Genomic DNA, 23,302 nt, shown 5'->3' with positions numbered 1-23,302 from the left:
CTTTCTGCCTTCAATGAGACTACTACATCGTGAGACAGACTACCAGGCAAAAAATGGTAATAGGATAACAAAACATGTTAAAATAGAAGAGTATGAAGTGTTTTAAGAATACAGAGAATGGTTATCCAACTACAGTTGCTACGGGCAGGGGTAGGTAGCGTTAAGATTTCCTGCAACGGGTATTACATGAGATGAATCTGGTAGAACACGTATTTCCATTGACTGGACCCATGCACACATCTTTTATGTTCCATCTCCTTCCTTCCTACATGTTACAATATAGCAAGTGAAGAGAAAACAGAGTTCTGTTTAAGTGAAAAATGTGGTGTTTTTTTGTTTGTTTGTTTTTGGAGAAACTGTTTTCTAGGCTATAGATTTAATGACCTATTCCTGCACTAAGATATGTATTTCATGGACCATTCAGAACATTCATGCCCAGCAGTTTCTCTGTGCCTCAACAGTGCTATATAAATGCTGCCAAACTCTTGGTCACTCAATGAAGCATGTTACAGACACTTCACAGGACACCGACAATCCATTTTCCCATTGTTCTTAGTCATTTGTTGCTAAATTTTAATTTGGAATACCACCTTAAAGCTAAGTTCTTGGAGGTATTAAGTAAATTTCTCCTTCACTGAACAGTGAAATAAAATTACCTGGTGCCTAAGTGTCAGTAGATTTTCACTTAATCATCGACAGGCTTGAAAGTCTAAAAGGTAAAACTAAAACATATGTATAAAAACAAAAACAATTTAAGTCAAGACTTAAGCCAAATTAAAGAGCCCAATTATTTAATCTTTACCTAACTTAGAACTGACATTTACACTTATATTGGGCTCAATGCCAAGTCTTTAATCATGAAAAATCTTCCACTTCCCTTCTTCCTCCATGCCAGTCATAGCTGGTCAGCCAGCCCTACTGCTCCTACTTTTTGACTGACCCTGATTCAAATTTGATCTGGCAAACTCTTCCTCATCTTATGTATGCTCAGAGATCACCTGTATTAAGAAATATTCTTGGGCACCTGGGTTGTTCAGTTGCTTAATTAAGGGTATGCCTTCAGCTCAGGTCATAATCCCAAGGTCCTGGGATTATCATCATTATCCTTATCTGAGGGTCCCACATCAGACTCCCTGTTCTGCAGGGGAGTCTGCTTCTCCCTCTCCTTCCCCACCCCCTACCCTGCTCATGCTCTCTCTTAAAAAAATAAATAAAATCTTAAAAAAAAAGAGAGAGAGAGAGAGAAGAGAGAAAGAGAGAGAAAGAAACATTCTTTATTAGCTTCTGTTGATGCACATTAAGGTAAACCCTGGTAAATTTTGTTAACTCTTCTCTGTGTTACCTACAGATGCTTCCACTATGTTACTTACTTCTCTCTATATTTGCACTGTCTTAACAGACTGTGTACTTCTTGATGAATACTGTGTTATAAATCTGTATACAGTGTAATTAGTCAGGTTTTGTAAACTGCCTATGCCATATATATATGGGTTTTGTTCATTAGCTAGCGAAGTCTAAATGTTGAGGGAAAAACTGCTGAAGGATCCACTTCATGAAACACTAACAGCTAAGAAAGCGAGGTTGCATTTTTCTTCTTTACCTTCCATTAAAAGAGATCACTAGAACTATTGAAAGGGACAGCTTAACACTTAACCTCAGCAATCCAGAAAATTAGTTGCAATGATCTGCTATTTCTCTGTGTTCACAGAAAGGTCAAGTGCCATTGAAGAACTGCCCCCTTGGAAGAAACCCAAAAAAATAATACATGACTGTGCTTTTTAGCCACTCTGACAACCAGACAGGCTTTTTCGGTCTCTTTTGTTCAAGTGTATGAGCACATTTTCCAAAATAAAACAGATCTACCACCAAGCAGTCAGATATGGAGGTAAAAAAGGGCTGGCTTTACATATACATATTCCTACTGTCTGTTATTTTGAAATGTGAATGGCAGTCTAGGTTTAACTGTTCATTTCAAGACAATACCTTTATCTAAGGATGTATAACTTAAAAATATAAATAGAATTTTTAAAAGGATATAAAACTTTATTTCATTCACTCTGGCTCAGACTGCTGCAGTTGCCACTCACTCAATTTCAAATGTTTTGAAAATATAATAATCAAAGCTTCTGTTAAAGCTGTACTTCCTAGATTCTTCTCTGGTCTTTTAAAATAACAAAAGCAAACCCCACAAATGTGTGAGCAAAAATAATTGTGTAAACTTATGTAACGGCATTTAAAAAAGAAAATGCATACAGCACCTAGCACAGTACTCTGACGCACTGTGGGCACTCCACAAATAGCAAGTGTCTTCTGCTTTATGAGGCAAAATATCTGTAAGAGAGTCATGAGGTACTGGAGGTATGGGCATGGAAAGGCAGAAAAACTCAGATTAAAATCGAGACATGTATGTATGTATGTTTAGATTCTACACTGGGTTTTCTTCTGATATTTGTTTAAGTATACACACGTGTAGGACTAACTGCGGAGTTAAAGGGTTTCTGAAGATTCAACTTTGGTAAATACTACAAAATAATTTTCTCATACTCAAACAATGTATGAAGTTTTCAGGTAATGCCACATATGCTCACCAAAACTTGGTATTCTTTTCTACTTTGAACATTCTTTCAGAAGTAGACAGTATTACATTGGGTTTTAGTTTGCATTTCCTTGATGACTAGTAAAGCTGAACATCTATTATGTATTTACTGGTTAATATAATTCTTATGGACCAAATTATGTCCCCCACAAATTCCTATGTTGTAGTTCTAATCTCCAGGACCTCAGAGTATGACTGTATTTGGAGGCAAGAGTTTTTAAAGGTTAAATGAGGTCATGTGCATGATCCCTAAACCAGTATGACTATTGTCCTTATAAGATGAGGAAAGGATAGCTGGTATACATGTGCAGAGACAAGGTCATGGGAACATACAGTAGAAGTGTAGCAATCTGCAAGCCAAGGAGAGAGGCCTCAGAAGACATCAAGCCTACTGACACCTTGATCTTGGACTTCTTTACTCCAGAACTGTGAAAAAAATAAATTTCTCTTGTTTAAGCCATCCAGTCTATGGTATTTTGTTATGGCAACCCTGGCAAACTTAACACAATACTCAATCTCTTTTGTAAAGAGCCTTACCAGGGCACCTGGGTGGCTCAGTTGGTTAAGCCTCTGACTCTTGATTTTGGCAAAGGTCATGTTCTCAGGGTTGTGAGGTCTAGCCCTATGCTGGGCACGGAGCCGTCTTAAGATTCTCTCTCTCCCTCTCCCTCTGTCCCTCCCCTCCTTACCCCTCCTTTAAAAAAAAAAAAAAAAAAGCCTTACCATGATAGCCCAAGCATACTTTTAGAAGTTGTTTGGTAATTATATGAAAGTTACTTTGACTCCTATAAGTCAATGTAATAATTTGTTTGTTTTTTCAAGTAAGCTAATGGGGCCTGAACTCACCAATGTGAGATAAAGACCTGAGTGGAAATCAAGAGTCAGAAACTTAACCAACTGAGCCACACAGGCACCTCTCAATGTAATAATTTAAAATCATTTTAGAGCCAAGAAATTAAAATAGCTACATACCAGCCAAAGCATGAAAACAATATTTAGATCACTAAATTTCTAAATGCCTAAATTAGCTCAGCACTGTTCTCAGAGGGCAAAGCAAATTTATAAAGTAAAGAAATAACCGGGGTGCCTGGGTGGCTCAGTGGGTTAAAGCCTCTGCCTTTGGCTCGGGTCATGATCTCAGGGTCCTGGGATCGAGTCCCGCATCGGGCTCTCTGCTCAGCGGGGAGACTGCTTTCTCCTCTCTCTCTGCCTAGCCTCTCTGCCTATTTGTGATTTCTGTCCAAAAAAAAAAAACGAACCATGTGTGTATATGTATGTCTATGTACATGTGTGTTAAGTAACTTATTTTTTTAAAAATGATTTTATTTGAGAGAGAGAGAAAAAGAGTAAGAAAGAGCACAAGAGGGGAGAAGGTCAGAGCGAGAAGCAGACTCCCCGCGGAGCTGAGAGCCTGATGCAGGACTCAATCCTGGGACGCTGGTATCATGACCTGAGCTGAAGGTAGCGGCTTAACCAAGTGAGCCACCCAGGTGCCCTATATAAAGTATATTAACATTTATTTTGAAATTGTTGAACAGTATACACAGAAGGCTTAACAGCAAACAGTCACTTAGATCTAAATGTCAGTCTGAACCACAAACCCAAGTACATGAAGAAATCTCACATGCTGTAGGAGTAAATGACACTGGCCTGGGTCCTCCAGGATTTACTGGTGGCAGGGGTGGCATGGTGGGAGGTGAGGATCTTGATTGTATCTTCACTTCCACAGGAGATCCAGGCATTGCTGGCACTCTTTTCTCAGGACCAACTACAGAGAATAAAAGTAATGGAGGTCAGAGTCTTCTATAAGATAATAAAAATCGTGATAATAATTTCAAATATAAACATTTTTCTAGAGACTGAGAAATGAAGAAGAGGCTTATTTTAACAGGCTGAATGGTAGCCCCCACAAGGTATCAACTGCAGTTCCCTCTTAGCCAAGTTTCACTTTCCACACTTCCAGTTATCTGCAGTCACGGCAACCATGGTCTGGAAACAGACGAGTCTCCTTCTGATGTATAGTCAGAAGGTCAATGGCAGCCTAACACTAGGCCATAATACCTATGTTATTCACCTCATCACACAGGCATTTTATTATCTCTCACTATCACAAAAAGAAGGTTAAGTATGGTACAATAAGACAATGTGATAGAGGGAGAGAAACAATGAAAAGAGAAATAAGATTCACATAACTTTTATTATACTGCATTGTTACAGCTGTCCTATTTTATTATTACTTATTGTTGTTAACCTTAACCTCTTACTGTGCCTAATTTATAAATTAAGCTTTATTACAAGTATATAGGAAAAATATTATATATATGTATGTATATGTATATGTTTTGCTACTATCTGCAGTTTCAGCTATCCCCTGGGATCTCAGAATGTATCCCCTATGGATAAGGGATGGGGGTGGGAGTCTACTATACCTCTTAATCCTTTTAACTGGGAACATTTGCTTATTTGGAAAAAGGGTCTTTGAAGATGTACTTAAGGAACTTGAGAGGAAAAGTTCATGTAGGTGGGCTCTAAATCCATTATGAACAATATGCTCACAAAAAGAGTTGAAAAAAAACATTCATGGGGGAAGACTACCCAAAGAAGACATGGCTGCACAATGAGAATGCAATGGGACAATGATGGCAGAGACCAGAGCGGTGCCATCTATAAAGCCAAGAAATGTCAAGGACTATTAGCAACCACCAGAAGCTCAGGGACAGGTATGGACTAGATTTTTCCTCAGAGGTCCCAAAGAGGAATCAACTCTACTTACACCCTGACTATGGCCTTCTGGCCTCCTGAAAAGTGAGAGATTGTTGTCGTTTTAAGCTACCGAATTTGTGGAACTTTATTATGGCAATCAAAGGAAACTAAAACAAGCCAGCAAGGTCAAGGGGTAACATGACCTAAAAGTTAATATTGAGGATAGTAGCTGAGAAAGGAAGAAACCAGGTTATAAGTTCAGCTAATGTCGGCTGCATTCTTTACTTCTCTTTATAAATCAATCAAATTAATGGGGATGAGGGTTGGGGCCAGTAGGATTCAATGGCATGGCATGGAAATAGAATCATAATCAGTTATATATAAATAAGTGATAAAGTACTAATTTTTACATATATCAACTACAATAAGTAGGGAAAAAAAGATGGAGTCAACATCCTTAACAATAGCAATGTAAATATCATTTATGATATATAGTTATCCCAAAAGATGAAAAGTAGAGCTGAATCCAAACTAGGCACAAGCTATTTCACCATGGGGACAACTGATAAGCAGCTATTTGATTAACAGTGGACAACAAATTTAAGAAAGAGAAATCACACAGATTAGACTTAATGACATTATAAATAGGTTTGGGCTGGAGTACCTGGGTGGTTCAGTTAGTTAAGCATCCAACTTCTGATCTCAGCTCAGGTCTTGATCTCAGGGTTGGGGATTTAAGTACTGCCCTGAGCTTTTTAAAACAAAACAACAACAACAAAAAGGTCTCTGGGGTGCCTGGGTGGCTCAGGGGTTAAGCCTCTGTCTTGATCTCAGGGTCCTGGGATGGAGCCCTGCATCAGACTCTCTGCTCAGCAGGAAGCCTTCCCCCTCTCTCTGCCTACTTGTGATCTCTCTCTCTCCCTTTTTCTGTCAAATAAATAAATAAATAAAATCTTAAAAAAAAAAAAAAAAAGTCTGAGCTAATATCAATAGGACCTGGTACTGAGGTGTAATATTCTAATACCTTCACGGTTGTTTTTTCCCCACTAAAGAGAACATGTTACATATGTGGTTAATAACTGGGCCAGGGTCACCATCATCACCTTTAAATTGAACTATGTTCCCAACAGTTAACGCCAACCCTTTCACTTAAGTACTATGAATTTATTCTCTAATAACGGTGAATTCAAAGCACAAGAAATGGACATACCAAAGGTTCAAATGAGAATGTTAAATCAAAGATTTCTTTATTTCTGTGAGATCATAGCTATAGACAAAATACATTCATGACACTGGCAACAAGGCATATCTTCACACATTCATAAGCATGTTCTAATGAGGAAAATACCACTAAATATTATTTTTATGTTTCAGCTTGCAGTGGCATATTTTGGGAAGAGATATAATGAATCCATAAAGTCCATCAAGGAAGTAATGCCCTCAAGTTACAAAACCCCTAACAAAATGTGCAACTGTCTGAAAGCCATGTGGGCAACACTCTGCCAGCTCTTCCCATCTCTCCGTCCAGGACATTTTCTTTGTGAAAATTGATGGTCGTCCTGTCTGATTAGTGGACTAATGAGCTGTTGCGTTTGCCTTTTTCTTCTTGACAGTATTTTTCTCAATGCCCTTCAAAGAATGGTTGACACGTTTCCAGCTCTTCCATCTGGGGCCCAGCTTTCTGGAGGGTGGGGGAAAAGGGAAGGAAGGAACTGACAGTTGTCTCGCACTATAATGTGTTGTGTACAGTGTGCAACAACCTAGAGGGAGCCTTTCTTCAGACCACCTGCCTTTACAGCAAGGGCGCCAAAGGCCTGAGGAGGACTTAACAACAAGATGTGTTTTAACATTCAGCACTTGGCAGAATGAAAAACAGAGAGGAGCTTGAGCCCAACTGCAGAACACTGAATTATATACCAACTGAAAGCTTGGATACTGGGCAAAACCCAGCTCCCGGAGTACTGTTTACAGATGAAAACTACCCATATCTCCTGTTCACATCACTACTCACAAACCTGCAACACTAGTGTAATTCCTCATGTTTTAGTAACATCGTCTAATATAAAAAGCATGGTTCTGGAGACTGAAGACAGTGTGAATTCTTATTTATAAACAACATGGCTTTATCAAATCATTTCACATTTCTGGGTCATTTTCAACAAATGTAAAGTAAGAGATAGTAAATCCGACCTGGTAGGAAAGATGTAAGGGTAAGAGATAATGCCTAGACTAGTGCTGAGTTAAAGAGAAGGTACGCAGAAAAGAAAATGATTAGAAAATAGGGGGCCTGGTGTCAAGTTCTGCATTTCACACCTAACTAGCCATCTGACCATGTCTAAGTTAATATTAACAGTTGATTTCCATGGAAAAAGGGTATACTATTAACAGTTAATCTACCTAACCTCAGCAATATTACAGGGAATGAAACAGCTGCAGAAGCATCAAGTACAACATTAGGGGGTATTTTGTTGGAGGCTGGGTGGCACGAAGCCCTTCATGATGCAAGAGATATATCCAAGTGGTTTATAAACCTGACAAAGTCAACAGCTGCTCAGAAGGTGGGTAAGGGGTATGTTACAAAGTAGGCATTTTCACCCTGTGCTTGGTGACTGTGTCATGCCTGTATGTTATCACTGTTACAGTGACTTCATTTCTACATTTTTATGGAATGGATACTAGTATTTTATATTCTAACTGAATTCCTTAAATGAACCAACCATCCCCTGAGCTTTTTTCAATTCCAGAGAACCTTAGATACTCTTCAAAGACAAGAAATCCCTTTCTCTCAAGGGGGTCTTTGAGTCCATAAATACCACTACTTGGATTATCAAAGAGAAATAAGGTCTTCAAAACTAGAACCTCATAATAATCCTTAGTTCTGTCATAAAGGTTCAACTTGATTCTAAACATAGATTTGGGGGTGCCTGGGTGGCTCAGTGGTTAAGTGTCTGCCTTTGACTCGGGTCATGATTCTGGGGTCTTGGGATCAGGCCCCACATCAGGCTCCCTGCTTAGTGGGGAGCCTACTTCTCCCTCTCTTGCTCCCACTGTTTATGCTCTTTCACTCTCTCTGTCAAATAAACAAATAAAATCTTAAAAAAAAAAAACCCGCAGATTTTAAGATTTAAAGTAACTAGTAATTTAGTCACTTATGAGTTTGTGCTTTATTTTGATGATTTGCATATATATGGCCTCAAAAAATAAAATCCAAACATATGACCACATGCATACCCAAGATCACTGATGCTTTCACACCTAACCCTGTAGAGACAAACAGTTTAAGCTAGAGAGGAGGAGCAAACATGGAAAAGTATGTCTGAATAATGTTTACTTCTCCATCATGCAATATGCTATGCAGATCATGAAAACACAAAACCAATGAAAAACAGAACACAGTAATAAACAGCTGTGTGACAGCAGTGCTTTTCTCCTCCCCACACAGGAATGTGAACAATCAGACATGAAACTATGAAGTGGAAGTCTTCTGTAGCTCTAAGATACTGAACATAAACATAAATCCCAGACAAACATTATTAGAAGAATCCCACATGCTAAAATAGCCCACAGATGAGAGCATTTACAAATCTTTATAAACTGCCTTTAAAGTTTTAAAAAATTACTTTGAGGCTGACAATGGAACTATAAATAGAAAAGACATAAATATGAGATAAGTAAGATGCAATTATGTTAGGAGGACTCTCCACACAACTAGAAAGAGCAACTCCCAGGACTGCAAAGAGAAAGCGTGTTTAGGTAAAAAAATGACCCTGATGTGAAAAATGCTTTATCACTTACTAGTCTTCTATGATAATGGTTTTCCTCATCTGTCCCTAGGACACTTCCAACACGAGGTTACTATGTGTGGTACCATAATATATGTAATAATGGCCAGTACACAGTAGACACTCTTCCATGTCTGCTTGAATTAGATTAAAAATCTATTAAAATTAAGAATTTAATCTGGCTATTGAGATGTTTATCTATGCTATGCTTTAGGAGGAAAAAGATATGGTCAGCGCTCCTGATTATCATCACTTAGAAAAAATGAGATGAATACAGATCTTTCACATGTACACAACAGAATTACTGATCATTCCAAACATGCTGACTAAGGAAGCCATCACACCTATTTCTTAAAAAAAATATATATATATCAGGGGCGCCTGGGTGACTCAGTCCGTTAAAGGTCTGCCTCCAGCTCAGGTCATGATCCCAGGGTCCTGAGACTGAATCCCACATTCTCTTTTCTCCCTCTACCTCTACTGCTAAGCCTGCTTCTACTCTCTCTCTCTCTGTCAAACAAATAAAAATCTTTAATTAATTAAAACAAAGTAAAATAAAAATCAGACTCCTAACTAAGAAAAAGTTGAGAAGGTTTAGACGTAATTATCTTTGAGGGCAGAGGCAAAAACAGATGATTTTCTTTTCGGCATGTGTAAGTATGTATTTATATGGTTCAGAAATCAATATAATACAAAAAGAAACATTCCTTGCTCCTGTCCCCCCCAACCCCACCTCACAGGTTGCCATTTTAACTGGTTTCTTATGTATCCTTCCATTCTTCCTCTGTGTACAAAGAACAAGCACAAATGTTAAATCCTATCCCACCCCCATTTATACAAAGAAAGTATAATGATATTAAGCTGAATGTCCCCAATAATGGCCTCTATGCAGCCACACCTTTTGCAATACATCAGAAGTGGGATCCATTTCCCTATCCCCTTAATCTGGCCAGGCCCTCTGACTTGCTTTGACCAATGTAATGTGACAGAAGTAACAGAGTGCCAGTTCTGAGCCTCTCTTGGAACCCTGACCCTGCTATGAAAGCATCCAGACTCATCTGCTGCAGGATGAGACCACATGGGGAAGAGATGAGTTGTAACAGCTAAGGCCAGCTGATCCCTAAACCCGTGAGAGCCTAGCCTAGTCAGTCTGGTCTGCAGCTAGCTGACTGCAGACATATGAATACGAACAACCAAGAGAAGAACAACTGTCTGACTCACAGGTATAAGCAACAAAAATAAAAAATAAAAAACTTAAAATGTTTTAGGCCACCAAGTTTTAATGTGGTTTGTTATACAGCAAGAGACTGCTAGGCAATGAAGAGATCAGTATCACAAACTGTACTCCTCAGTTTTTTCAGTTGTTCTTTTGTTTTGTTTGTATGTCCTGGAAGTTTAATTCCATAACCCTTTTTCGTTAACAGATGTGTGATATTCCACACCATGTGGACATACCATAGTTTATTTAAACAATCCCCTACTGACAAATAATGGGATTATCTGTAATCATTTGCAGCTAATTTTGAGGCTCTCTAGATCCCTTGTTAGTGACTGCACTGTTATTTGCCAAGCTTTGGGGAAGAGATCAAAGAAGACAGGACCCTCGGGGCACCTGGGTGACCCAATCAGTTAAGCAGCTGCCATCGGCTCAGGTCATGATCCCAGAGTCCTGGGATCAAGCCCCACATTAGGCTCCCTGCTCAGTGGAGAGTCTGCTTCTCCCTCTCCCTCTGCCTGCTGCTTTGCCTACTTGTGCTCTCTGTCAAATCAATCAATCAATCAATCTTAAAAGAAGAAGAAGAGGAGGACAGGGCCCTGAGTTATGGGAAACACATATATTGAAATGTCTTCAAAGTACTAAGAAAATAAAGTAGTAGAGACATTACCATGTATGAAGGCCAAAGACATCTTTATGGAGCATTAAGTACTTCAGTGGAAAGGCTACGTGAATTTGCCAGGTAGCAGATAAGGACAAAAACATGAAACATATAACAGTGTATATGTATAAACAGTGTCCCTAAAGTTGGGATCAGAACCAAGGTAAAAATCAAAAAGGACTTCTTTGCCCACCATCTCTCTTCAACCATTGCCAAGGATAAGGAAATGCTCTGAATGTGTTACTGTCAGATGAGAAACATTTCCAGAATTGACAATTCTAATCTGCTAAAGTTAGAGGAAAGCACATCGAAATTACTGTTGCACTTGCAGGCTTGTAAGGCTGGCTAAGCTGAGTGTGGGCATAGCACCTGCTTAAGGATGAGCATTTCCCGTCCATGTATCTCTACCATGAGCCCAGCAACACATCCAATTTTCTAATAACATGCAGGCTTCATATGCAGAGACAGCCAGGAGTAACTGTTTACGATGACAGATAATTTATCATTCAACAAAAATCGAGGCATAAGGACTCAAGTAGAGAAACTACCAGAAAATGTTTTCGAAGGCACCTTGAAGACATAGCTGCATTAAAACAACATCAATGCTTTACTTTATACCAACAATAGGGATTGCAGAAACAAATTTTTTCATTCTACATTTATAAAGACATAAAGAAAATTAATTTATCGAATATATTCAGCAGACTTTTTCTACTAAGAGCAAGAGTAAATATTTTTGGCTTTGTGGACCATATGGTCTCTGTCACAACTATTCAACTCTACTGTTATAGCATATTCTAGACAATCCACAAAGGAATGGCTTGGCTGTGTTCCAATAAAACTTTATTTACAAAATAGGCAGTGGGCCATAGTTTACTGACCCCTGCAATGGCTGATTAAAAAACTGGGGAAATTAAATTTCTAATTCTTAGTTTATTTACATGCCTATAAAGTCTATTTTACAGCACCCATTGAAGTGGTTCATCTGAATAACATTTTTATTCTCTTAAGACTAGATATAGAGACGCCTAAATGGCTCAGCTGGTTAAATGTCTGCTTTCAGCTCAGGTCATGATCCTGGGGTCAGTGACTCGAGCCCTGTGTCGGGCTCTCTACTCAGTGGGGAAGTAGAATCCCTACTCAGTGGAATCCCTCTGTCTCCCACGTGTGCTCTCTCTCAAATATAAAATCTTCACACACACACAAAAAAGACTAGATTTAAGAAAATTTACTTATGACCTCCAAGGAAAATGACAAACAAAATTATTTTTTTAAAAAAACATTATATAAAGGTAGAACACTAACATGGAGTCACAGCTAGCTGAGGAGTGGCAAAGATTTAAGGCTAGTTATCTGGTGTTCTTCCAAAAATCAGAGAGACCTAAAAGAAGAACCTCAAAGATGACTAGCAAACTGTGAAGGATCACTTGTTTCATATGATGCTAATTTCCTCCCTAGGCATCTCTCTATTCTCTATCTTCTACCAGTGCCATCTGATCCCAGACACAGACATGCAGAGTATATAAATAACTCTAATAACTTGGTAACAACAAACACAGAATGAGCAAGGGACATTTAAAGAGACAATTCCCAAAAGAAAATTCACAAGTGGCTGATAAGGACATAAAAAGATGCTTAGTGTACTTGTTACCAAAGAAACACAAATTATAATACCACAATGAGAAGGAACATACTACTGGTAACTTATATCCAACAATGTGGATGAATGTCAATTAGGCTAAGTGAAAGATGCCAGACACACAACAAAACTACATACCATATTATCCTATTTATATAAAACTTGAGACAAAATTAGTAACAAAAAGCAGATGAGTGGGGATGCCTGAGTGGCTCAGTTGTTTGGAGTCTGTCTTCGGCTCACACCATGATTCCAGAATCCTGGGATAGAGCCCCGCATCCGCATCAGCATCAGCATTGAGCTCTTTGCTCCCTGCTTAGCAGGAAGCCTGTTTCTTCCTCTCCCACTCCCCCTACCTTGTGTTCCTCTCTCACTGTGTCTCTCTGTCAAATAAATAAATAAAATCTTTAAAAAACAACAACAACAAAAAAAACAGAGTAGCTGACTGGGACCGATGGAACGAAATGGACTACACAGGGGCATGTTAGGGGGCACAATAAATCTTTTTATAGTGATGGAAATGGTCTATATCCTGACTGTAATGATGCTAACACAATTATATACAATAGTTAAAACTCAAACTATAAACATGAAATGAGTAAATTTTATTCTATCTGAATTATACCACAGTAAAGGTGAGAAAAAATTAGCAAACCAAAACAGCAATTTTTTTTAATATAATCACAATCAAGGTCAGTTTATCCAAGAAATCAAGGATAATTTTAAGTATTTAAAATCCAATATAATCCAACATACTAAAAGATTAAAAGAAACCCCTTAAAATCACCTCAATAATTACAGAAAAAGCATTTGGTTAAGACCCAATTTCTACTCATGAACAAAACTAGAAATAGAAGATCAATTCCTTAACTTGATAAAGGTTATCTTCCAAAAACCCATACAAAATGTCATACATATTGGTGAAATATTACATAAGCAATGCCTTTCAGCTCAGAATGGAGATAAATCAGTAATTCTATTCAACAAGAGTCAAGCCAAAGCAGCAGGACAGTTAAGACGAAGTTAAGAAAGAATGGGTATTAAAGATCTGAAAGGAAGAAATGAAACTGTCCTTCTATACACACCAGATGATTTTCTGTACAGAAAACCAAAAGAATTTACCACCTATGTATTATCAGATTATGCAGGTTCAGCAAGACTGTTAGACAGAAGTTCAATATTTTAAAAATTAACTGTATTTCTATATCCTGGCAAGCAAACACTAATTTCAAAAAGGTATGAATTACAACAAAAATGATAAACCATCACAAATAAGCTTAACACAAAATATATAAGACCTTTACGAAGAATGTAAGTAGACTGAAAAGACATAAAAGAGATTTAAATAGAAAGAGCTATCATGTTTATGGATGGGAAAATTGTCACCAATATTTTTCTCTTCATTTTAATATATAAACTCAGTGCAATTCTTATTACATGCCAGCAAGATTTTTAGTGTAACCTGATGAGCAAATACTAAAATTAAGGTTCAAAAGTTAACATGTTAAATGTCCAGCAACAAAGAACACACAATTAAGCTGTAGCATATTCACAAATGAAATAGTACTACTGAAATATGTCAACAAGAGCTCTCTATATTGGAAGGATAAATCCCAAAACAAAGTAGTAATACTGGGTAAAAACAAAAACAAAATACATGTTGCAAGATGGACAGTGCAGTAACTTTTAAAAAAGTCTAAAACCACAAAAATCTACATATAGTAAGGGATCAATCTACATATGGTATACTTACTATGCATACGTAGTAGAATCTTCTTTAAAACATGGGAACAATAAACATCAAATTTAGGATAATGAGTACTGCAAAGGGAACAAAACTAACTGAATCAGGTAGTTACAAATTATAGTTCTAATGTTTACTTCTTGGACATATCTGAAGCAAAATAAAAGACAAACCACTAAATTTTCATAGAGCTAAGGGTGGGTGCTTAAGTATTTGCTATGCTGTGTTTTTTTTCTCATTTTGTACGCTTAAAATATTTCGTAAGAAAATAAAAATCACTGGCTGCAATGGGGAAAATGGTAAGATCACAATAAAAGAGGAGACTATTCCCAGGGTTGTTTCAATGAGAGAGGATTGTGGCCTGAGGCTGGAGCAGCACAGAAATGTGAAAGAAGGGGGGTGGATTTCAAAGATATTTCGAGTTAGAATAAATAGGATTTGTTGGTTGACTAGATGTTGAAGTTAAGACAAGTGACCAAGACAGAGACCAGCAGGAGAGTATACTGGAAGGGAGAGATGATGAGTTGATTAGTTTTGTACACAACTGCTTTTATGATGCCTCAGATGGAGAGGAAAGACGAGTGGAGTAAAAGATACAACTTTGAATCCTGATTGTACTCCCAATTTTTCAGTGTGGAACCTTGGACAAGTCACTCTAGAGTCCTGCTTTCCTCCTCTATGACATGGAAGAAAGATGTGGAAAAGCCATAAAGTAACCAGTGAGAAAGTGCTCTATTACACTACTGAAAAAGGAGATATTATTAGACACTATCCATCAGTAATGTATTAACGATCATTATGCCACTATATGTTGAAAGTAACTAACGGGTCTCCTCCAGTGCTAATGACTTTAATATTTAAAGATATGTTGTAATTGCCTGCCAACATCAAGACCTTGTTGATAACCTTAATGCAAGTTAAAAGCAGCAGCAACACAGCTGACTTGATAATGTAAATAGGGAAAAGTGAAATATGGATTTCTGCTTCCCAGCTCCAGCAAATGTTTATTTGGAATAATACAGTTATCTACTCCAACTGCACACCATCTGTTTCAAGTCTCCACGAAGTTAATATTTCTCACATGAACAGAAATGACTTAAAACTACATTTGATTAGCATCTTGTCTTCTCATGGAGGTTACCCCTACCACAACCTTAATCTACTGAGTATCAGCCTCTGAATATTGTGCAGTGTTATTGTTCTGGCCAAATACATATAGCCCAAGTCGGTAACTCAGAGATCGGAGACTGTCAGAGGATAAGCTAACTGTAGTTCTGGTCAAATAAAATCGTTCTTACGTGTTTTACTGGAGACAAGGAAAAACAGTAACATTTCTCACACAGCTAGTTAATGGCTTTCCTAAGAATCAAACCCTGGTCTCTCTGGTTCAATCTACCAATGCATCTGTGGTACAATTTCTCTGGAGCACAGAACCTTCTAGAATAATCCATCAGTAAATCCTGACAGGTCAGCTCTAAAATATATCATTTTATATCAGTCATCCCATCTCCACTGTTTCACTTTAGCTCAAGCCACTGTCATCTCACCTATACTACTGCAACTGCCTAACTATTCTTCCTGCTTTTGCTCTTGTCCTTTCTAAGCCATTCTGCATGTAGCAGCCAAAGTGTTGAATTAAAAACCTCAACTGGGGTGCCTGGTTGGCTCACTTGACAAGCATGGACTCTTGATTTCAGAGTCCTGAGTTTAAGCCCCATGTTGGGCACAAAACTTACCTAAAAATTTAAAAAATATTAAATAAAAGATTTTTTTTTTTTAATTTAAAAATCCTCAAGTAGTTCTTTTTACAGATCTATTTAAACTGCTGTAATGGCTTCCAAATGCTCTTACAATAAAACACAAACTCTACTTTGGCTTAAAAGCAATGGTTTGTTCAGCAGTTCTCAAAATGTGGTCTGGGAACTCTTGGGGATTCAAGAACCTTTGGGGTGTGTTTGGGTGTGTGTGTGGGGGGGACAATTTTCATAATAGGTTGTCTGATTTCTTTACTCTTACTCTTTCATGAGTGTACAGTAGTCTTTTCCAGTAACTACACAATGAATGACCGCATAAGAGAACTCCATGCAGAAGCAAATGAGAATCCAGTTATCTTCTATTAAGCCAGTCAAAGAAGGGATGATGCCTGAGTGGCTTAGTCAGTTATGTATCTGCCTTCCCCTCAGGTCATGATCCCCAGGGTCCCGGGATGGAGTCCCACACCCGGCTCCTTGCTCAATGGGGAGCTTGCTTTTCTCTCTGCTTGCTGCTCCCCCTGCTGGTGCTCTCTCTCAAATAAATAAATTCTTAAAAATCTTAAAAAAAAAAAAAGATTTGCAAAACGTGTAAAACAGTGCCACCCATATTAACAGTACCACTTGTATTAACCGTTTTTTTGAAAATCATTTTTCATAAAAACGTTATTCATAACAACATGTAATAGATTTTAAAGGAATATTTTTAGAATCTATTTTAATTTCTGATGGGAGTATGTGTGGGTCTCCCATGAAAAATGTTCTTTGGGGTCCTTAATAATTCTTAAGTGTGGAGGATTCCTGGGTGTCTGCCTTGGGCTAAGGTCATGGTCCCAGGGTTGAGTCCCACATCTGGCTGCTGCTCAGCAGGGATCCTGCTTCTCCCTCTGTCTCTGCTCCTCCCCCTGCTTGTGCTCGCTCTCTCTCTCTTAAGAATAAACAAATAAAAACCTCAAAAGAAAATTCTAAAGTGCGGGGCACCTGGGTGGCTCAGTGGGTTGACCTGCTGCCTTCGGCTCAGGTCATGATCTCAGGGTCCTGGGATTGAGTCCCGCATCGGGCTCTCTGCTCAGCAGGGAGCCTGCTTCCCTCTCACTCTCTCTGCCTGCCTCTCTCTGCCTACTTGTGATCTCTGTCAAATAAATAAATAAATAAATAAAAATTCTAGAGTGTGCAAAGAAATTCTGAAACAAAAGAACTTGAGAACTGGTGACCAAGCCCATGGGTATCTTTCCAATCTCATATCCTAGCTGTCCTACCTTGAATCTGCATTAGGTATCCTGGCCTCCTTTCTACTTCTCAAACACACCAAGAGAACTTCCACTTCAGGACCTTAACTCAGGCTACTCCTCTGGCCTAGAACTGGCTTCCCCAAGTTGTTGCATGGCTGAGTCCTTATCACTCAGATGTCAAGACAAACATCACTTTCTCAGGGGCAGCTTCCCTAACTGAAGCTTCTCTCCATTCTCCCTACCAGACTATCCCATATCCTTGTTTATTCTCTTTATTGCATTCATTATCATTGTACCAGTCAAGCAAGCACTTGTTTGTTTGACTGATGCCCATCTTTGGGGAAATAAAGGGTTTTGTCTGCTTCTTTACAATACCCTCAGCACTTATATTAGGCAACACTGAATTACAATGATTGAAAGTGGCATATCCCCAAAGTTTGGCCGGACATCAATTACCTTTTCTCTCACCCCCATTTTCTCTTTCTTTCTTTCTTTCTTTTTTTTTTTTTTTAAAGAGTTGGGGCACAGGAGAGAGAGAGAAAGAGAGGGAGAATCTTAGAATCTTAAGCAGGCTCCATGGACAGCACTGACCACGATGTGAGGCTCAATCTCACAACCCTGAGATCATGACCTGAACTGAAAGCAAGAGTTGGACATGTAACTGACTGAGCCACCCAGGCACTCATTTTCTATGAATCAGTACAGACTACTCATTTCTACCTCCTAAGAATCATCCTCAAACCCCCCCCTTTTTTTTCTCAGAGCCACTGCCTTAGATTAGTCCCTCATCTATCTAATTGAACTCTCTCTGGGATTTAAACTATTATGCACTACCGTACCAGAAGCCATTTCATGAAGAATCCCTCTTATCTTTTGTTCCTCAGACTGGCCTTCATGGTTCTCAGTTCCTAAACTCCAATTCTGGCCACAACTGTCCTTACGAACAGTTCCACATTCTGATTAGGTGGGTCTCCTATAAGTCATGGTCATTCTCCGGTCATACCATCTCCACTTCCCAGTACTTCTTCCTACTCTTTTATCTAGATATATTCAAATCTTCCCCAACACTGTTGTTCCAATTTGTTGGTCCTACTTTCATCTTCTGTCATTATGCCTAGGACATTACAAGCTCAAAAATAGTAGTCTGATAACAACTGCTAGATGATGAACAAGGTAAAAAAAAAGACATAAAAGGTAATTACGCTATGTAGAAGCATGATGTTAATATCCACAGCACAATATAAACAAGTTACGCTTACTTTAATTCTAGGCCACAGACTGTCCCATTAATCTCAAAACCTCATACAATTTTACTTGACAATAGGCAAAGTATGAAGATAAAATTATATAGTTCCATTAGTACCACTTAAAAATCACCCCTCAAAAATACATGGACTACTACACTGTGAATGTACTTAATGCTTCCAAACTGAACACTTAGAAATTTTGAATTTTATGTTATGTGTATTTTTGCCACAATGTTAAAAATGTATTTTCCTTGATCCTGAATTTTAAAATACCTCCAGTTAACTCATTCACCTGGATGGACACTCCAGAGCAATAAAAACCCACCTTAACACATTAAAAAAATAATACACGCATTTCTAATACATCAACACACATACAATAAAGAGTATAATGCCATCTAAATCATGAAGCAATTAATCCTGTTAACTATATAAAGAATCTGAATACCTATGTTTTTAAAATGCTGGGGAATATCACAGACACCAAATTTTTTTGTTCATATTAAGTCTCTGAATAGGCTTTTCCATCCCAAAGATGCTATATTTACCTAGATCCATCCTCCTTTATGTATAAACACACACACACACACACACACACACACACAGCTGTTACTCTTTTAGACTGAAAATATTATTAAAGGCTGTTAACTTTTGCTGTTTTTATTTATTTATTTATTTATTTATTTTTTGCTACTTTACCTGTATTTAAGTAAAAATGTTTGTCCAATGCAAAGGCATATGTGCCCAGCCCTATCTATCTAATACTGGTAAGGTAACCATCAAATTAATTCTGGCTTAAAAAACCTGTTTTTCTAAAACACATTACACCATGCTAACTTAACTTGCAAATTACAAATGTTTGTCTTCTCTGTACATATTCTTCAAACTTTAAAAAAAGCTTGCCGATGCTATGATTCCAACTTGGTTCCACATCCCCTTAGTATTTGAAGAACTGGTTCAAATGTTCCTCCACTCTGAAGAACCACCACCAAGCCTGTTAGTTTTGGCCTTAGGGTATATAACCACAAAAACAGAACTACAGACTCCGGACTATCAGAGACCAAAGATCAAATTGGAAGCTCCTGGACATCGTCCCAGAATGGCTGATACCCAGCTTCTGTTAAGGAATTCTGGGCACTGATGGGTTTGCCTTAGTGCAGACAGCACATGCCACTGCTGGATAACTAGAAGTGGTTCTGGCCAATGGTCACTAATAGTTCTGTCTTGCAGGGTCTTAACACTCATTGTCAAGTATTTGACGAGAACTATCTTACCATGAGTGATAAAAAGACAAGTGATTGTGCAAACCCACCAAACTACATACTCCTGCTGCACACAGCCACAGGATGAAAGGGTGCGGGGGGGGGGGGGTGTCTATGTGTTTGATTCAATCCAGTTTCTAACATTTACTTAGTAAACCCTCTTTCTGGGGAAACGTGGACTTTTTTTTTTTTTTAAAGATTTTATTTATTTGCCAGAGAGAGAGAAAGAGCACACGCAAGCGAGCACAGGCAGACAGAGTGGCAGCAGAGGGAGAAGCAGGCTCCTGGCTGAGCAAGGAGCCCGATGTGGGACGCGATCCCAGGATGCTGGGATCATGACCTGAGCTGAAGGCAGCTGCTCAACCAACTGAGCCACCCAGGCATCCCGGAAACGTGGACTTTAAGTAACAACAAAATCTAGCTGAGGGTTTGATGGTTTCTTTTAACTACTTTCTGGAAGCTCTCTGTGGGTAGGACAGTGAGATTATAGACATTTTTGAGTTTATGAGTAGATGTGCTCCTGAGTCCTATCAACAAATATTCTCTAAATTCTGGTTATTCAGAGAAAAGGTTCTCACAAATCCATGTGATACAAAGATTCTTTCTATAACATTACATAAATTAACATGAATTCACATTTTTAAAAAGATTTTTTTATTTACTTGAGAGAGAGAGAGAGAGAGAGAATGGGAGAAAGAGCATGAGAGTGGAGAGGGTCAGAGGCAGAAGCAGACTCCCTGCTGAGCAGGGAGCCAGATGCGGGACTCGATCCCAGGACTCCAGGATCATGACCTGAGCTGAGGGCATGTGCTTAGCCAACTGAGCCACACAGGCACCCTAAATTTACATTTTCTAAATATAGATTTTTGCACAGGATTTCATAATACAGCGCTTCACTGCTCCATATGGTGGCCATTAGCCACAGGAGGCTAATGAGCACCTGAAATGTGGCTAATCTAGACTGAGATATGCCTTGGGCAAAATAATAGTGTCAAGATTTAGTACGAAAAAAAAAAAGAAACATAAAATCTCTCAGTAGTTTAAATAATAATTATGTTGAAAATATATTTTGTTTTTAAAAAGATTTTATTTATTTGAGAGAAAACACAAGCAGAGGAGAGGGAGAGAGAATCAGACTCCCTTGCTGAGCAGGGAGCCTGAAATGGGGCTCCATCCCAAGACCCTGGGATCATGACCAGAGTCAAGCCAGACACCCAACCGAATGTTCCACCCAGGTGCCTCTGAAATTATATTTTATTATTTTTTAAAAATATTTTATTCAAAATATTATTTTATTTATTCATCTGAGAGAGAGACAGAGAGACAGAGCACCAACAAGGTGATGGGCAGAGGGAGGAGGAGAAGCAGACTCCTTGCTGAAGTGGGAGACTGACATGTGGCTCAATCCCAGAACCCAGAGATCATGACTGAGCTGAAGGCAGACTGAACCATCTAAGCCACCCAGGAGCCCCTGAAATGAGATTTTAGGCATATAATAATATGTGTTATTTAAAGACTTTTATACCTTTTAAATTACGTACTGTTTAAATTATTAAAGACATTTGTACCTTCTAAATAGAGCTACTAGAAAAATTTATGTATGCAGCCCCTTCTTGTGGTTTGCATTATATTTCAGCTGGACAGCTCTTACAAAGGAGTAGGATACAGTGATAGAAAAAAACATGGTCTCTGAATTCAGACAGATAGCTGAAACTGAGGCTCTACTACTTTTCTGGCTCTATGACAGTAGGAATAGCTCCTCAAAGTCTCGGTTTCTTGCGTATAATATGCAGTCAATACAATCAAATCAAATCAAAAACAGAATAACCTAGAACAAAGTGCAAGCCACAGGAACAAATTCATCTTTATGTCATTTCAAGGGAAATTTGGACAATGATGACCTCACACAATTAAGACTGGACAATTAAAAGTAGGATAGTTTGGATTTTATTCTTCCTGTTCAGACTGAAAGCTAAAAAGAGAATTCAATTAATGCATCATCATTTTATGGGTCTCAATCTTTGAGGAATGTAAAGATGCATTATGTTACATAACTGAGGTGTTTATTACAATGACTCTGGGAGAAGCGGTATCAGATATTATCTCTGCAAAAGAGGAGATGTCTCCTCAGCTTCCTTGTGTTCTTTGTGCTTGGCAAGACTTCCAACCCAAAGCTCTAGGTCAGATTCACTCATCTGTGCATCTCCCATAGCACCAAACCAACCTCTACTAAGCTTTACCATCTTCAAGTTTCAACTCTAATTTAAACCATATGTTTTGTATTTATACCCTTGAATTTTCCATCTACCAGAAACTTGCTTTTTACCTGTTTTTATTAAAAATAGGTCTTCAGGGGCGCTTCGGTGGCTCAGTGGGTTAAAGCCTCTGCCTTCAGCTCAGGTCATGATCTCAGGGTCCTGGGATGGAGGCCTGCATCAGGCTCTCTGCTCAGCAGGGAGCCTGCTTCTCTCTCTCCCTCTGCCTGCCTCTCTGCCTACTTGAGATCTCTGTCAAATAAATAAATAAAATCTTAAAAAAGGTCTTCGGTTTTGTTTTATTTTTTAAAAGATTTTATTTATTAATTTATTTGACAGACAGAGATCACAAGTAGGCAGAGAGGCAGGCAGAGAGAGAGACACGGAGGAAGCAGGCTCCCTGTTGAGCAGACAGCCTGACACGGGGCTCGATCCCAGGACCCTGGGATCATGACCTGAGCCAAAGGCAGAGCTTTAACCCACTGAGACACCCAGGCACCCCAGGTCTTCAGTTTAATCAAAAACTTTTTTATGAGGGGAAGGGATCTACTTACAAAAATGATCAGTTTTTTCCTCCTTTCAGCTCCTTAATGTTGAACCATTCCTGCATTACGGGATCATCTTATTTAGGTTGTGCTACTCTTAAATACAGTATTGTTCTTTGTAACAAACCAAGGAATCAAGGAATAGATAATGCCACTTAAGCCTTTCAAACAGGCCAAAATGAAAGAACAAGAAAGAAGTATCATGATAAACTGAACAGCAATGGTACTTTCTTGGTTTAAAAATATATACATTTATGTGCACCAGCTGTGTTTTTTTTTTCTTTTTTTTTTTTTTAAAGTAGGTTCCACACCCAGCACAGAGCCCAACATGGGGCCTGAACTCATGACCCTGAGATCAACACCTGAGCTGAGATCAAGTGCTGGACGCTTGGCCAAATGAGCCACCCAGGCACCCCATTTGTACCTAATTTTCCATTCTGATTACAGAAAATACTTCAAAATATATTCACTTTTTCTTCTAAAAGTTCACCATTTTAATTAACACTTGAGCAAAGTTAAACACAGACTAACAATGCATATTTTAAGTTAAAACATATTTTAAATATTAAAAATATTATATAATATTAAAAATATTTTAAGTTAAAAAACAAAATAATATTTAACTCTATATGTCTACATTAAGTTGGAAGTTTCAATCTTCCCATTTCA

General features: G+C 38.4%; 1 protein-coding gene across 5 annotated transcripts in view; it reads right to left on the bottom strand.

Annotated features, from left to right (window-relative positions):
* The window catches only part of CBFA2T2 (CBFA2/RUNX1 partner transcriptional co-repressor 2), a 166,590-nt gene that overhangs the window by 45,023 nt on the left and 98,265 nt on the right, over positions 1-23,302 (bottom strand). For all 5 annotated transcript variants that reach the window (XM_013053399.2, XM_013053400.2, XM_004746618.3 and 2 more), the window contains exon 2: positions 4,221-4,364. In XM_013053399.2, coding sequence (XP_012908853.1) covers positions 4,221-4,364 — 144 coding nt within the window. The remainder of the gene's footprint in view (positions 1-4,220; positions 4,365-23,302) is intronic.

The sequence above is a fragment of the Mustela putorius genome, unplaced genomic scaffold, assembly GCF_011764305.1.
Source record: "Mustela putorius furo isolate JIRA1106 unplaced genomic scaffold, ASM1176430v1.1 tig00000743_pilon_pilon_pilon, whole genome shotgun sequence".
Taxonomy (NCBI): domain Eukaryota; kingdom Metazoa; phylum Chordata; class Mammalia; order Carnivora; family Mustelidae; genus Mustela; species Mustela putorius.
The sequence above is the reverse complement of the archived record's forward strand: the minus strand, read 5'-3'. Positions and strand labels throughout refer to the sequence as shown.